This window comes from Oratosquilla oratoria, unplaced genomic scaffold (genome assembly GCF_046742065.1).
Source record: "Oratosquilla oratoria isolate Oo_2021 unplaced genomic scaffold, ASM4674206v1 SCAFFOLD51, whole genome shotgun sequence".
Taxonomy (NCBI): Eukaryota; Metazoa; Arthropoda; class Malacostraca; order Stomatopoda; family Squillidae; genus Oratosquilla; species Oratosquilla oratoria.
The window spans coordinates 2331992-2346471 of NW_027467715.1; the positions used below are offsets into that span (position 1 = coordinate 2331992).

The 14480-nt window shown below is 39.9% G+C and overlaps 2 protein-coding genes across 2 annotated transcripts; both read right to left on the reverse strand.

Annotated features, from left to right (window-relative positions):
- Positions 1-2439: 2439 nt before the first annotated feature.
- LOC143023588 (serine/threonine-protein kinase pim-3-like) lies at positions 2440-3583 on the reverse strand. Its single transcript, XM_076182175.1, has 2 exons — positions 2626-3583; positions 2440-2483 (listed from the first exon to the last, which is right to left on the reverse strand). The coding sequence occupies exons 1-2, from the start codon at positions 3581-3583 to the stop codon at positions 2440-2442; spliced, it is 1002 nt and encodes a 333-aa protein (XP_076038290.1).
- Positions 3584-9809: 6226 nt separating this feature from the next.
- Positions 9810-10256, reverse strand: LOC143023589 (serine/threonine-protein kinase pim-3-like). The gene has a single exon (XM_076182176.1). The coding sequence runs from the start codon at positions 10254-10256 to the stop codon at positions 9810-9812; it is 447 nt and encodes a 148-aa protein (XP_076038291.1).
- Positions 10257-14480: the final 4224 nt, after the last annotated feature.

A 14480-nucleotide genomic window follows, 5' to 3' on the forward strand; every position in this document is an offset into this window, starting at 1 on the left:
GTGGAAGAGTAATGTGATGGTATTTCTAACTATTACCAACGTAGTGAGTTTTTCAAATTTATTTTTATTTGTATATTTTTGTTTCTATCAACAACTTCAGATTTCAGAATATCAGCTGAAGTTGGAGGACTGACGTAATGATGCGGGAGGAAGGATAAGATGGCTTGGGGAGAGGGGAGCATGGGGGGAGGACAGGGGAGACGGGAGAATATATATACATATATGTATGTATATATATATATATATATATATAAATATAAATATATATATGTATATATATATATATATGTATATATATATATATATATATATATATATATATATATATATATATATATGGGAAATAAACTCATCTGCTGGGATTCGAACCCCCGCCAGAGCGGAATGCTTCATATAAAGTGAGGACTGTACCACCTGTACTACACACACACACACACACACACACACACACACACACACACACACACACACACACACACACACACACACACACACACACACACGCACACACACATATATATATATATATATATATATATATATATATATATATCATTTATATATATGTATTTATTTATTTATTTATTTATTCTATTTTTTTTTTTTTTTACTTCCGAAATTAGATAGGACCTCAGTGCACCTTAACTCGAAACTGCTCCTAGATCGGCCCCATTATTAAGTGCTCTTCGGGAAATTTGTACAGGTGTGAGAGAGAATGGGGGGAAAATCTACCCAGAAGAACTTTGACGTCCCTCAACTAGAAGAAATTGCTGTAGACAGACCTAGATGTCTATCTAGCTCAACTCTTCTCCAAGTCAGAGACATCAGGAGATGCAAGAATTGTGTGTGTATGAAAAAGAGAGAGAAAGAGAAAGAGTGAGAATCTACATAAGAACATAAGAATAAAGGAGACTGCAAGAGACCATAAGGTCTACACTAGGCAGCTCCGTATCCATCACCACCTGTCGTCCCCATCCATAAAGTTGTCTAATCGTTTTTTAAAACAACTGATAGTTTCAGCGCTTACTACATGGTTACTAAGTTTATTCCATTCATCGATCACCCTATTAGTAAACAAATTCTTGCCTATTTCCTTCTTAAATCTAAATTTGTCCAGTTTATACCCATTACTGCGAGTCCTGCCCTGTTGTTTTATTATGATGACCTTGTTTGCATCTCCCTTGTTATAGCCTTTGATCCACTTGAACACTTCTATTAGATCACCCCGCACTCTGTAATAAGGATAAATATATAATTGTTGCCCGATTTTGACAGACTAGAAACCACAGCACCACCATGGCCTTCAATGTACAGGTCAAGTCTTTGGCCCCTCCTGTCCTTACGGGGGTCAAACCAAACAAAATTCGATGACACCCGAGCAGCCTACGGAGGCCCAACCATCCGACGGTCGGGAAGGCCGGGACTTGAGATCTGTGGAAGCCGAAAGATCGAGCTAAGGAGTCTCCTCGCTTTGGGAATTCGTTCCCTAGCAGTTGCATCATCTATAGGCACCTTTCCTCTTGTCTTGCACATCTCATGCATCTGGTCTGGCAACCATACTGATATCTATTCAAGATTGAACCCCCACTCACTTAAGTGTTCAGCTTATTTGAACCTACTGTATGGTTACATTTTTCTCATCAGTATATATATATATATATATATATATATATATATATATATATATATATGTATATATATATATATATATATATATATATATATATATATATATATATATATATATATATATATATATATATATATATATATATATATATATTATGATAATGATATGGTTTAACGTCACAAACTCCCCCATAATCGGAGGCTAGAACGGTGCCCCTTACAGAGGACTTTGTAGCGTGGAATTTAATGAACCATGCCCTTGATTCAACTTCGCCGGTGGCAGGATTCGAACCGCCACCTTCTCAACCTTCGCCGTAAGTAACGACGCCCTAACCAGACAATTTTATTCAGCTGAGAGGAGCACCTCTCAAGGTCAGGCCTCCGACTGCGTTCTGAATATCTTGTAATTCTTCTGTTATGCCGTCAGGCGATTTTATTCAGCTGAGGGGAGAGTGATCTCCCCATGCGCGCGGCTCTTTAAGACTAATTCCTTTACTGAACTTTTTCTTGCCCTCTCTTTAACTCTTTATGGCTCTTTCTGACGAAGGCTTCTTTCAGATCTGTCACTGTCGTGACGTAAAGAGCGTTTGTGCTCTTAGGCTCTTTTCCATGTCTGTGTGGATGTTATGCGGTTGTTTACCTTCATTCTGGTAGCCCATATATGTGTGCCCTTTCTATGTAACTATGTATGGCTCTTTCAGACCGATTTTTTCATCCATGTCCTTATTAGGACTTTCAGGAAACCTTGCATTTTCCCATTTGGCTTTCCACATTCCTGATGTACTTTTTGTACAAACGATCAGTTCTCAGCTAAATAGTATATCGAGCCCTCGTTCTTCTTGAGCCGAGGGAGCCTGTTAATTCATTCAGTCCTCAGGCAAAATATAACCGTCCTTTTTAGCAACTAAATTGGGTTCTTGACGAGTCTAGTAGGCTTCATGTTTATCAGTGGTATCCATCTCTTCTTTCTTTGTTTCTTCTCTTTTTGTGGCCTACTTTCCTTTTTACTTTCTTGTAAGCCACTATTGTTCACTGGGGCCTCGGGGTTCATTTTCATCTCGCGCTCCTCGAGTTTCCTGAAGATTTGTTGCGGAAAGAGCTTGGGATCGGGCGGCTCGAGCTCGTTCCCGTCCTGGGAGCGGCCAAAAGCCTTCAGCCAAGGGTGGTCCAAGATGCCGTGGAGGGTGGGCCGCTCCCATGGGTCCATGGCGAAGCACTTGGTGATCAGGTCACGGCACTGCCGGGGAAGGTCTTCGGGGAAAGGCGGGCGACCCTTTTCGATCTCGCTCTCGTCGTAGAACGGGTCGTCGTGGCACACCAGGTAATACAGGAGGGTCCCGAGACTCCATACTGTCGCCGGGACGTGGAGGAACTCTCCTTTGGCGATGTACTCTGGTGGCCAGTAAAACGATGTTCCGCCAGTGTGTGTTCCCCTGTAACCTTTAATCATTTCCCCGCATCCAAAGTCGATTAACTTGATCTTAAAGTCACCTGAGCCTGGATCTTCGTATAGCAAGACGTTCTCTGGTTTGATGTCCTTGTGAGAAACGCCTGCGTTTAGACATCTTTGTACTGTAATTACGATGTCACTAAAGAGCCTTTTGATCTGTGGAATGGGGAGTTTGCCGCATTTTTCCATATGATCATATATCGAAGTTGCTTGAGGTACAAATTCCATTGCCATGAAAAAGTTGCCCTCTATAACGAAACATTCGTAAAGTTGGATAACCCCAGGAACGGTTTGCACTTTGTGCAAGAGAGAGGCTTCTATGGGCACTCTCGTTCCTTGGCGCCACCCCCAGGTGTCGACGCCGGAGAGGGGGACTTTCTTGATCGCAACCTGGCTGCCTCTGGCGAGGTCCTTCGCCAGGTAAACACACCCGAAGCCGCCCTCGCCGAGAGGTTCCTGCAGCTGAAATCGGGCCCTCCAATTGGTGTTCTCGTCTCTGTTCATCTCTCCCTAAATGTCTTCGACCCTGGAGGTCGACGCGACCGATCACGTGACCCAAGGTCGCATCACAGATTGGGTCACTGAGCGCGCTCGTGGTTACGTTCTTCGGTGGGTACGGAACGCAAATTCCTGACCAAACCGAAAGTATCTGTTGATGTCAACGTTGGTGTATTTATGTGTAGGAAGAAGTCCTTTTAGTATTTCTTCGTTGATAATTACTAACGTTCCCTCTAAACTGTGGGCATGTGCGCACGCACATATGTTTTACAACTAGAGCACATAAAGAAAAAATATGCGCACACAAGGTTTTCAAATTATATTAAAATCCAATCACTAAAGAAATTCCACCCAAACATCAACTTATAAATTCTCTAAAAATATGGTAACTTGCCAACCGTCAAACCAATAATTCTCTCTCTCTCTCTCTCTCTCTCTCTCTCTCTCTCTCTCTCTCTCTCTCTCTCTCTCTCTCTCTCTCTCTCTCTCTCTCTCTCTCTCTCTCTCTCTCTCTCTCTCTCTCTCTCTCTCTCTCTCTCTCTCTCTCTCTCTCTCTCTCTCTCTCTCTCTCTCTCTCTCTCTCTCTTCTAACTCTAGAGCTCTCATTGCAAACGAAATGAGTTTGCCGCCATGAGTGCGCACATACTTTTCGGAAGCTAATTTCTGCTCACACTGACAGAAATAAAAATATTTGACACCTCAATGTATCCAACTTCTCGGTGGTGATTTTGCCCCCAAAGGATAGAAACGCTGGTTATTTCCGGCGAAGAACAATGTTTACGATGTTTTTGTTGTAAAAAAAAATGTATACGCACACACGCGCGCACACACACAACACACACAAACACATACGCATATCACTGTCCAATAATGTCGTAATACATTAATAAATACACTAAATACTCTTAAATCCAATCACCAGTGGGTTTTTAGGCTACATTCACATATACAAACATACGAATACACACACAACATATAAATACACACAAGCACATACACACACACACACACACACACACACACACACACACACACACACACACACACACACACACACACACACACACAACACATACGAATACAAAGGATTACAAAGGATTACAAAGGCAAAGCATGCCGACAGGAGACCTTTTGATCCATATCTAGGTCGGATGCAAAAAAAAAAAAAAAAAAAAAAAAAAAAAAAATCATATTAATAATAAATTAAAACTATAACAATGTAAATAACAATTAAAATACATAAATAAATGCATTGGTATAGTTGAATAACAAACAAACAGGTAAATAGTAAATGATAATAAATTGACATATAACTAATAATAAATGAAAATCAGACAGACAAATTATAACAAAACAAAAACAAATAATATAACATAAATTATAATAATTACAGCATCTTACTTAGGTATTTATCTAAATGATTCTTAAAGCTTCGAACTGAACTACATTGCACTACCTGTGCAGGAAGTTTATTCCATTCATTAACTACACGGTTGGCAAAGTTGTTTCTACCTACTTCCAAATTGAATACACACACAACCCATGCACATACATACGAACCATACGAATACACATACACACACACACAAACAAACATACACACATACACACACATACGAATACACACACAACGCATAGTCACACATACGAATACACACACACATACGAATACACACACAACACATACGAATACACACACAACACATACGAATACACACACATGCACACACACACAACACATACACATACGAATTCACACACATGCACACACACACAACACATACACATACGAATTCACACACAACACATACACACACATACGAATACACACACAAACACACACACACACACACACACACACACACACACACACACACACACACACACACACACACACACACACACACACACACACACACACACACAAACAGGATGGTGGTGAGAATTTCCCACCAGACGTTGTTGAAGTGCCTTAGACTCCGTAACCTTGGCCCTTTGTACAGTATGTGTCTGTGTGGCCGGACATTGTTAATAACAACACGCTGAGACGTCCATGGATGTCCTAACGGTGGTATTCTTAAAAAAATATTTCCTTATATAAATTCTATATAAATCCTTGGAAAGGAAACATTTATATAAGGAAAGTATTTTTTTTAAGAATACCACCGTAAGATTCTTACGGTGGTATTCTGAAAGAATTTCTTGAAGAATACCACCGTAAAATTTTTACGGTGGTATTCTTAAAAATGATATTTCCTTATATAAATTTTTCCCTTCCAAGTACTTGTATAGAATTTATATATGGAAAGATTTTTTTTAAGAATGCCACCGTAAGATTCTTAAGGTGGTATTCTTAAAAGTTTTTTTCCTTATATAAATCTTTCCCTTCCAAGGATTTATATAAGATTTATATAAGATTTTTTTAAGAATACCACCTAAAACTCTTCCCACCAGTGCCTGAAGGGGAAGAAAAGAAAAGGGAAAAAAGGGGGGACAGAGAACAGGGGGAGATAATAGAGGATAAAAAAGGGGAGAGAATGAAAAGGAGAGAGGGGAAAACATTATTTTGGGGGAGAGGGGGAGGAGGGAAGGGGAAATAGACGTGGTGTGGGGAGAAGAGTTGGGAGGGGGGAAAGAAGGGGAGGGGGTGGGGGAGGGGAGGCATAGCTACACAAATGTGAAGGTCGTATAATTTTACAGCAGTTTGAGGTGGAGGGTGGAGAAGTGGAAGAGGTGGAGGTGGAAGAGTAATGTGATGGTATTTCTAACTATTACCAAATTAGTGTGAGATTTTAAATATATTTTTATTTGTTTATTTCTGTTTCTATCAACAACTTCAGAGTTCAGAAAATCAGCTTAAGCTGGAGGACTGACGTAACGATGCGGGAGGGAGGGAGGGGAAGGTGGTTTGGGGGGTGATCATGGGGGGATGGGGGGAGGACAGGGGAGACGGGAGAATATATACATATATATATATATATATATATATATATATATATATATATATTCATATATATATATATATATATATATATATATATATATATATATATATATATATATATATATATATATAAAGATACAGAAAGTTTCAATGTACACAGTGGCCTTAGGCAGGGATGTATGCTGTTTCCTTTACTGTTTAATCTTGCAGTGGAGAAAGAAGTCAGGCAGATTACCAACCATCCAGGTGGAGCTAAGTTATCCAATGGTCGGATAACCCACCTCGCTTATGCCGATAATGTGGATGTGGTGGCCGAGACTGTGGAGGAAATTAACGAGATCTTTACGGTACTCCAGAGAACAGCAGTATAGATAGGCCTAAAATGCAATCAGCAGAAAACGGAAATTATGAAACTAAGTAGAAATGGGAATTATACACCAGGAGAGGAACAAGTTGGATCACTAAGGGTGAAGAAAGTGGATAAGTTCAAGTACCTGGGATCCATTGTCAGTGAGAGAAATGAATTGGACATAGAAATAAACGAACGAATAGCTGTAGGAACCAGATGTTACCATGCCCTGGCATCTGTAATGAAGAGTCGGACCATCAGCAGAAGAATTAAGATAAGAACATATAACATTGTAATAAAACCAACAGTCCTGTACGGATGTGAAACATGGGCACTGACAAAAGAAAGGGAGAAGAGACTGGAAAAAATTGGAAAACAATATCCTGAGAAGAATCCTCGACCCAGTATATGATGAAGAAGAAGGGAAATGGAGACGAAGACATAACAGCGAAATTAGAGATCAGACTCGGCAACCGTACATTCAGGATGAAATACGGAGAAGAAGAGCAAGGTGGGCTGGACACTGCGTACGAATGGAGGCAGACAGACTACCAAAGAAGGTTATGGAAGGAGGAGTAGAGGGCAGACGACCAGTAGGGAGACCCAGGCACAGACAAATGGATGGAGTCAAGAAGGACGTGGAGAGAGTGGCACCAAAAGAGGCCTGGAAAGAATTGGCAGAAAATAGAACCATCTGGAGAGGCATAGTGAAAGCGGTGAAGGGCCGTCCGGCCTGACAACCAACAGAGTAAGAGTAAGTATATATATATATATATATATCTATATATATATATATATATATATATATATATACACATATATATATATATATGTATATATATATATATATATATATATTAGTTCCTGCTATTGAAACGTGCTTGTTCTCTGTAGCCAATCAAAATATTCGAATCATTCTTTGTCTCCCAAGAATCCTTGGTCTCCGCCGAAATCAGATAGGACCTCAGTGCACCTTAACTCGAAACTGCTCCTAGACCGGCCGCATTATCAAGTGCTCTTCGGGAAATTTGCACAGGTGTGAGAGAGGATGGGGAAAAAATCTACCCAGAAGAACTTTGACATCCCTCAACTAGAAGAAACTGTCGTAGATAGACCTAAATGCCTATCTAGCTCAACTCTTCTCCAAGTCAGAGGCATCAGGAGATCCAAGAATTATGTGTGTATGAAAGAGAGAGAGAGAACCTGATTAATAATGATAAATATATAATTGTTGCCCGCGTTTGACAGACTAGAAACCACAGCACCACCATGGCCTCCAACGTACAGGTCATGTCTTTGGCCCCTCCTGTCCGAGTATGGAACCTGTCCGTCCATCCGGGGGGACAGAGAACCAGACAAAAATCGACCACACCCGAGCAGCCCACGGAGACCCAACGCTCCAACCTCCGACGATCGGGCAGGCCGGGACTTCAGATCTGTGGAAGCCGAAAGATCGAGCTAAAAAGTGTTCTCGCTTTGGGGCTTCGTTCCTCAGCAGTTGCATCGTCTATAGGCACCTTCCTCTTGTCTTGCACATCTCATGCATCTGCTTATTTGAACCTACTGTATGGTTACATTTTTCTCATCAGTATATATATATATATATATATATATATATACATATATATATATATATATATATATATATATATATATATGATAATATGGTTTAACGTCACACACTCCCCCATAATGGGAGGCTAGAACGGTGCCCCTTACAGAGGACTCTGTAGCGTGGAATTTAATCAACCATGCCCTTGGTTCAACTTCGCCGGTGGCAGGATTCGAACCGCCATCCCCTCGACCTTCGCCACAAGTAACGTCGCCCTAACCAGACAATTTCATTCATCTGAGAGGAGCCCCTCTCAAGGTCAGGCCTCCGACTGCGTTCCGAATATCTTGTAATTCTTCTGTTATGCCGTCAGGCGATTTTATTCAGCTGAGGGGAGTGTGATCTCCCCTTGTGCGTGGCTCTTTAAGACTAATTCCTTTACTGAAAACTTTCTTGCCCTCTTTTTAACTCTTTATGGCTCTTTCTGACGAAGGCTTCTTTCAGATCTGTCACGGTCATGACATAAAGAGCGTTTGTGCTCTTAGGCTCTTTTACGTGTCTTTCTAGATATTATGTGGGTGTTTTCCTTCCTTCTGGTACCCCATATATGTATGCCCTTTCTATGTAACTATGTATGGCACTTTTAGACCAATGTTTTTCATCCTTGTCCTTATTATGACTTAAGGAAACCTTCCATTTGACTTTCCACATTTCTGGTGTAAGTTTCGTACATATCATCAGTTCTCAGCTGAATACTACATTGAGCCGAGGGAGTCTGATACTTAAATGGCTTCTTGACGAGTCTAATGGGCTTTATGTTTATTATTGGTATCCACCACTTCTTTCTGTGCTTCTTCTCTTTTTGTGGCCTACTTTCCTTTTTACTTCCTTCTTGTAAGCCACGTTTGGTATTGTTCACTGGGGCCTGGGTGTTCTGTTTCGTCTCTCGCTCCTCGAGTTTCCTGAAGATTTCTAGCGGAACGAGCTTTGGATCTGGCGGCTCGAGCTCGTTCCCGTCCTGGGAGCGGCTAAAAGCCAAAAGGTGGGCCAAGATGCCGTGGAGGGTGGGCCGCTTCCATGGGTCCATGGCGAAGCACTTGGTGATGAGGTCACGGCACTGACGGGGAAGGTCTTCGGGGAAAGGCGGGCGACCCTTTTCGATCTCGCTGTCGTCGTAGAACGGGTCGTCGTGGCACACCAGGTAATACAGGAGGGTCCCGAGACTCCATACTATTGCCGGGACGTGGAGGAACTTTCCTTTGGCGATGTACTCTGGTGGCCAGTAAAACGATGTTCCGCCAGTGTGTGTTCCCCTGTAACCTTTAATCATTTCCCCGCATCCAAAGTCGATTAACTTGATCTTAAACTCCCCTTAGCCTGTATCTTCCTAGAGCAAGACGTTCTCTGGTTTAATGTCTTTGTGAGAAACGCCTGCGTTTAGACATCTTTGTACTGTAATTACGATGTCACTAAAGAGCCGTTTTATCTGTGGAATGGGGAGCTTGCCGCATTTTTCCATATAATCGTATGTAGAAGTCGCTTTAGGTACAAATTCCATTGCCATGTAAAAGTTGCCGTCGGAAACGAAACACTCGTTAAGTTGGATAACCCCAGGAACGGTTTGCACTTTCTGCAGGAGACAGGCTTCCATGGGGACTCTCGTTCCTTGGCGCCACCCCCAGGTGTCGACGCCGGAGAGGGGGACTTTCTTGATCGCAACCTGACTGCCGCTGGCCAGGTCCTTCGCCAGGTAAACACATCCGTAGCCTCCCTCGCCGAGAGGTTCTTGCACCTCAAATGGGGCCCTCAAATTGGTGTCCTCGCTTTTGTTCATCTCTCCCTAAATGTCTTCGACCCTGGAGGTTGACGCGGCCGATCACGTGAGCCAAGGTCGCATCCCACATTGTGTCACTGAGCGCGCTCGTGGTTATGTTCTTCGGTGGGTACGGAAGGCAAATTCCTGACCAAACCGAAAATATCTGTTGATGCATCGTTGGTGTATTTGTGTGTAGGAAGAAATCCTTTTAGTAATATCTGTTGGTGTTATCGTTGGTGTATATATGTGTAGAAGGAAATCCTTTTAGTATTCCTTCGTTGATAATTACTAACGTTCCCTGTAAACTGTGGGTATGTGCGCGCACATATGTTTTACAACTAGCTCACATAAAGAAAAAATGTGCGCACACAGGGTTTGCAAATTATATTAAAATCCAATCAATAAAGAAGTTCCACCCAGACATCCACATATAAATTCTCTAAATATTTGGTAACTTGCCAACCGTCAAACCAATATTCTTTCTCTCTCTCTCTCTCTCTCTCTCTCTCTCTCTCTCTCTCTCTCTCCCCTAACTCCAGTGCTTCCATTGCAAACGAAATGAGTTTGCCGCCATGAGTGTGCACATACTTTTCGGAGTAGGCAAAGTTTGCGCACAAGCAAATTCCTGCTCACTCTAAAAAAAAAATAAAAAAAAAAAATAAAAAAAAAATAGAGGGAACATAGATAACCACCGTTTCTGTTCTCAGAGACAAAATCGCGCCCAAGAAGTCGATCATAGAGGTGCTAAAGGAAAACTTAAAGGAGGACAAGGAGCGATAGTCGATGTGGAATATGTTCACCTTTTTTTCAAGTCCACTCAAAAAATGAATCAAAATAAATCAAAGGTCTTTCAATACGTACCTTCCCTCATTTCTCCTGAAAAGAAGAAGAAAAAAAAAAAAATCGTTGACTACTCCTCGGTAGTGATTTTGCTCCCAAAATATAGAAGCGCAGGTTATCTCCGGCGAAGAACAATGTTTACGATGTTTCTGTTGCAAAAAAAAAGCATGTACGCACACATGCGGACGCGCGCGCGCGTACACACACACACACACACACACACACACACACACACACACACACACACACACACACACACACACAAACACATATACACACACACATACATACACATACGAAGACACACACAACAGATACACATACGAATACACACACAACACATACACACACATACACGCACACAAATACACACGCACACAAAACACATACTTTAAATACACAGACAGTACATACACACACATACGAATTCACACACACACACACAAACAGGATGGTGGTGAGAATTTCCCAACAGACGTTGTTAAAGTGCCTCAGACTCCGTAACCTTGGCCCTTTGTACAGTGTCTGTGTGACCGGACTTTGTTAATAGCAACACGCTCAGACGTCCATAGATGTCCTAACAGTAATATTATTTAAAAAAAAAAAAAAAAAAAAAAAAAAAGAAAAAAAATCCTTATATAGATTCTGTATAGATCCTTGGATGGGAAAGATTTATATAAGGAATGATATTTTTAAGAATACCACCGTAAGATTCTTATGGTGGTATTCAGAAAGAATTGTTTTAAGAATGACACCGTAAGTTATTACGGTGGTATTCTTGAAAAAAAATATTTCCTTACATAAATCTTTACCATCCAAGGATTTATATAGAAGTTATATAAGATTTATATAAGGAAAGAATTTGTTAAGAATACCACCGAATGATCCTTACGGTGGTATTCTTAAAAAAAATCTTTTCCTTTCAAGGATTTATAAGATTTATATGAGGAAAGAATTTTTTTTAAGAATACCACCTAAAACTCTTCCCATCGGTGCCTGAAGGGGAAGAAAAGAAAGGGGAGACGGGAGAAAAAAAGGGGGACAGACAGAGAAAAGGGGGAGATAATAATACAGGATAAAAAAGTGGGAGAGAGAATGAAAAGGAAAGGAAGAGAGGGAAAAAGAGTATTGTGGGGGAGAGGGGGAGGAGGGAAGGGGAGATAGACGAGGTGGGGGGAGATGGGGAATGGAGGGAGAGGAGTTGGGAGTGGGGGGAAAGGAGGGGAGGAGGTGGGGAGAGGAGGCCCAGCGACACAAATGTGGAGGTCGTATAACTTTACAGCAGTTTGAAGTGGAAGGTGGAGTTGAAGTGGAGAAGTGGAAGAGGTGGAAGAGTAATGTGATGGTATTTCTATTACCAACGCAGTGTGAGTTTTTCAAATTTACTTTTATTTGTTTATTTTTGTTTCTATCAACAACTTCAGACTTCAGAATATCAGCTGAAGTTGGAGGACTGACGTGACGATGCGGGAGGGAGGGGAAGGTGGTTTGGGGGGGGAGGGGAGTATGGGGGAGGACAGGGGAGACGGGAGAATATATATATATGTGTGTGTGTATATATATATATATATATACATATATATATGTATATATATATATATATACATATATATATATGTATATATATATATATATATATATATATATATGCAGAAAAAAACATTTATTTCCCAGTGGTTTTTTCTGCATATTATTTTCACGTGTGCCCTGTGAATTACTGCAATATATATATATATATATATATATATATATATATATATGTATATGCAAAAGAAATCATTGAGCACATGTGACAACAATACTTGCAGAAACCACTTGGAAAATACAAAAAAATGAATACCGAACGTTTTCGTCTATTCAAGACATCATCAGGGTTCAAAGAGTACAGAAAATGACCAAAGGTCGTAATATGTACATAGTGATAGAGGAACCGGGAAAGGTCCAATGTTACCTGATTCCAGAAGAATTATTTACAATCTTTTTAATAATAAAGTTATCTAACTTATACAAACCTAAGCTTACATGCATGATTCAATTATTTTCCTTTCTACAATGTTATGACATGATGTAATAACTTTTGTGTTTTGCCAATCAATAATATGGGAGAGCTCGTTTTGGTGGACGAAAAGTCCTCTTGACATTTGACCCGTTCTTATATTGTATTTATGTTGATTAATCCTTTTGTTGAAATCTTTTCCTGTTTGGCTTATGTACTTAAAATCACACACTTTACATGGTATACTGTAGATACATCCTTCTTTTTCTTTTGGAGAATTTCTAACGAGATAGTTCTTAACATTATTGTTGTCATTGGTTGTTATTAAATATCACCTGAATACCAAAGCTTTTAAATATTTGAGGAAGGGTGATAAAATTTTCATGATATGGAATTGCTAAATTGTTCTCTAATTTAAATTCGTTTACTTGAGAGGTGTTAAAATATGTTCTTCTGGCTTTTTCTTGTGCTCCATCCATCAAATGTTTTGGATATTTTAGATTCTGACCAATCTCATAAATAGATTTTACTTCATCTTCAAGATACTCAGGAGAACATACTCTAAACGCTCTCAAGAACATAGGAGAAAAAACAGATAACTTCGTATTTTGATGATGGTATGAATAGAAATGAATGTATGAGAGAACATTGGTTGGTTTTCTGTAGACACTAAATTTAAAATATCTACCACATCGATGAATACTTACATCTAAGAAAGGCAATGTGTTGTTCTCTTCTGTCTCAAATGTGAATTTTATAGAAGGAACCAAACTATTTAACTTTAACACAAACTCATCCACAGGTTTATCACAAGGCCAAATACACAATATGTCGTCAACATATCTGTACCATATTACATTAGATGGCAAAATATTAGGCAATAAATCTCTTTCGAAAAACTCCATATATAAATTACTCAAAACCGGAGACAGACAATTCCCCATAGCCATACCAAATGTTTGTAAAACTTCCCATTAAACTCAAATTTTGAGTCAATAACACATAACTTGATTAAGCTAATAATTGTATGGGAAGGAAGTATAAGATCATATATCTTTAATTCTTTTTCAAGAAAACTTAAGTCAAAAACAGGAACTCGAGTAAAAAGACTTGTTATATCAAAACTAACCAATTTGAAGTCAAAAGTGATATTATGTCCAAGTAGTTTGTCTTTCAAATCAACATTATCCTTAATATGTGATTTTGAAATTGTCCCAACAAGAGGACTTAAAAGAGACACTAACCATTTTGATAACTTACAGCTACAAGATCCAGTTTAACAAGTAATGGGCCTAAGTGGATTGTTAATTTGATGGTTTTTTATTAATCCATACATGTATGGAAGTGACGGGGACACTGTAGAGAATTTTTGATCAGTTCATTGTTACCTTTTAAAATGTTCTTAA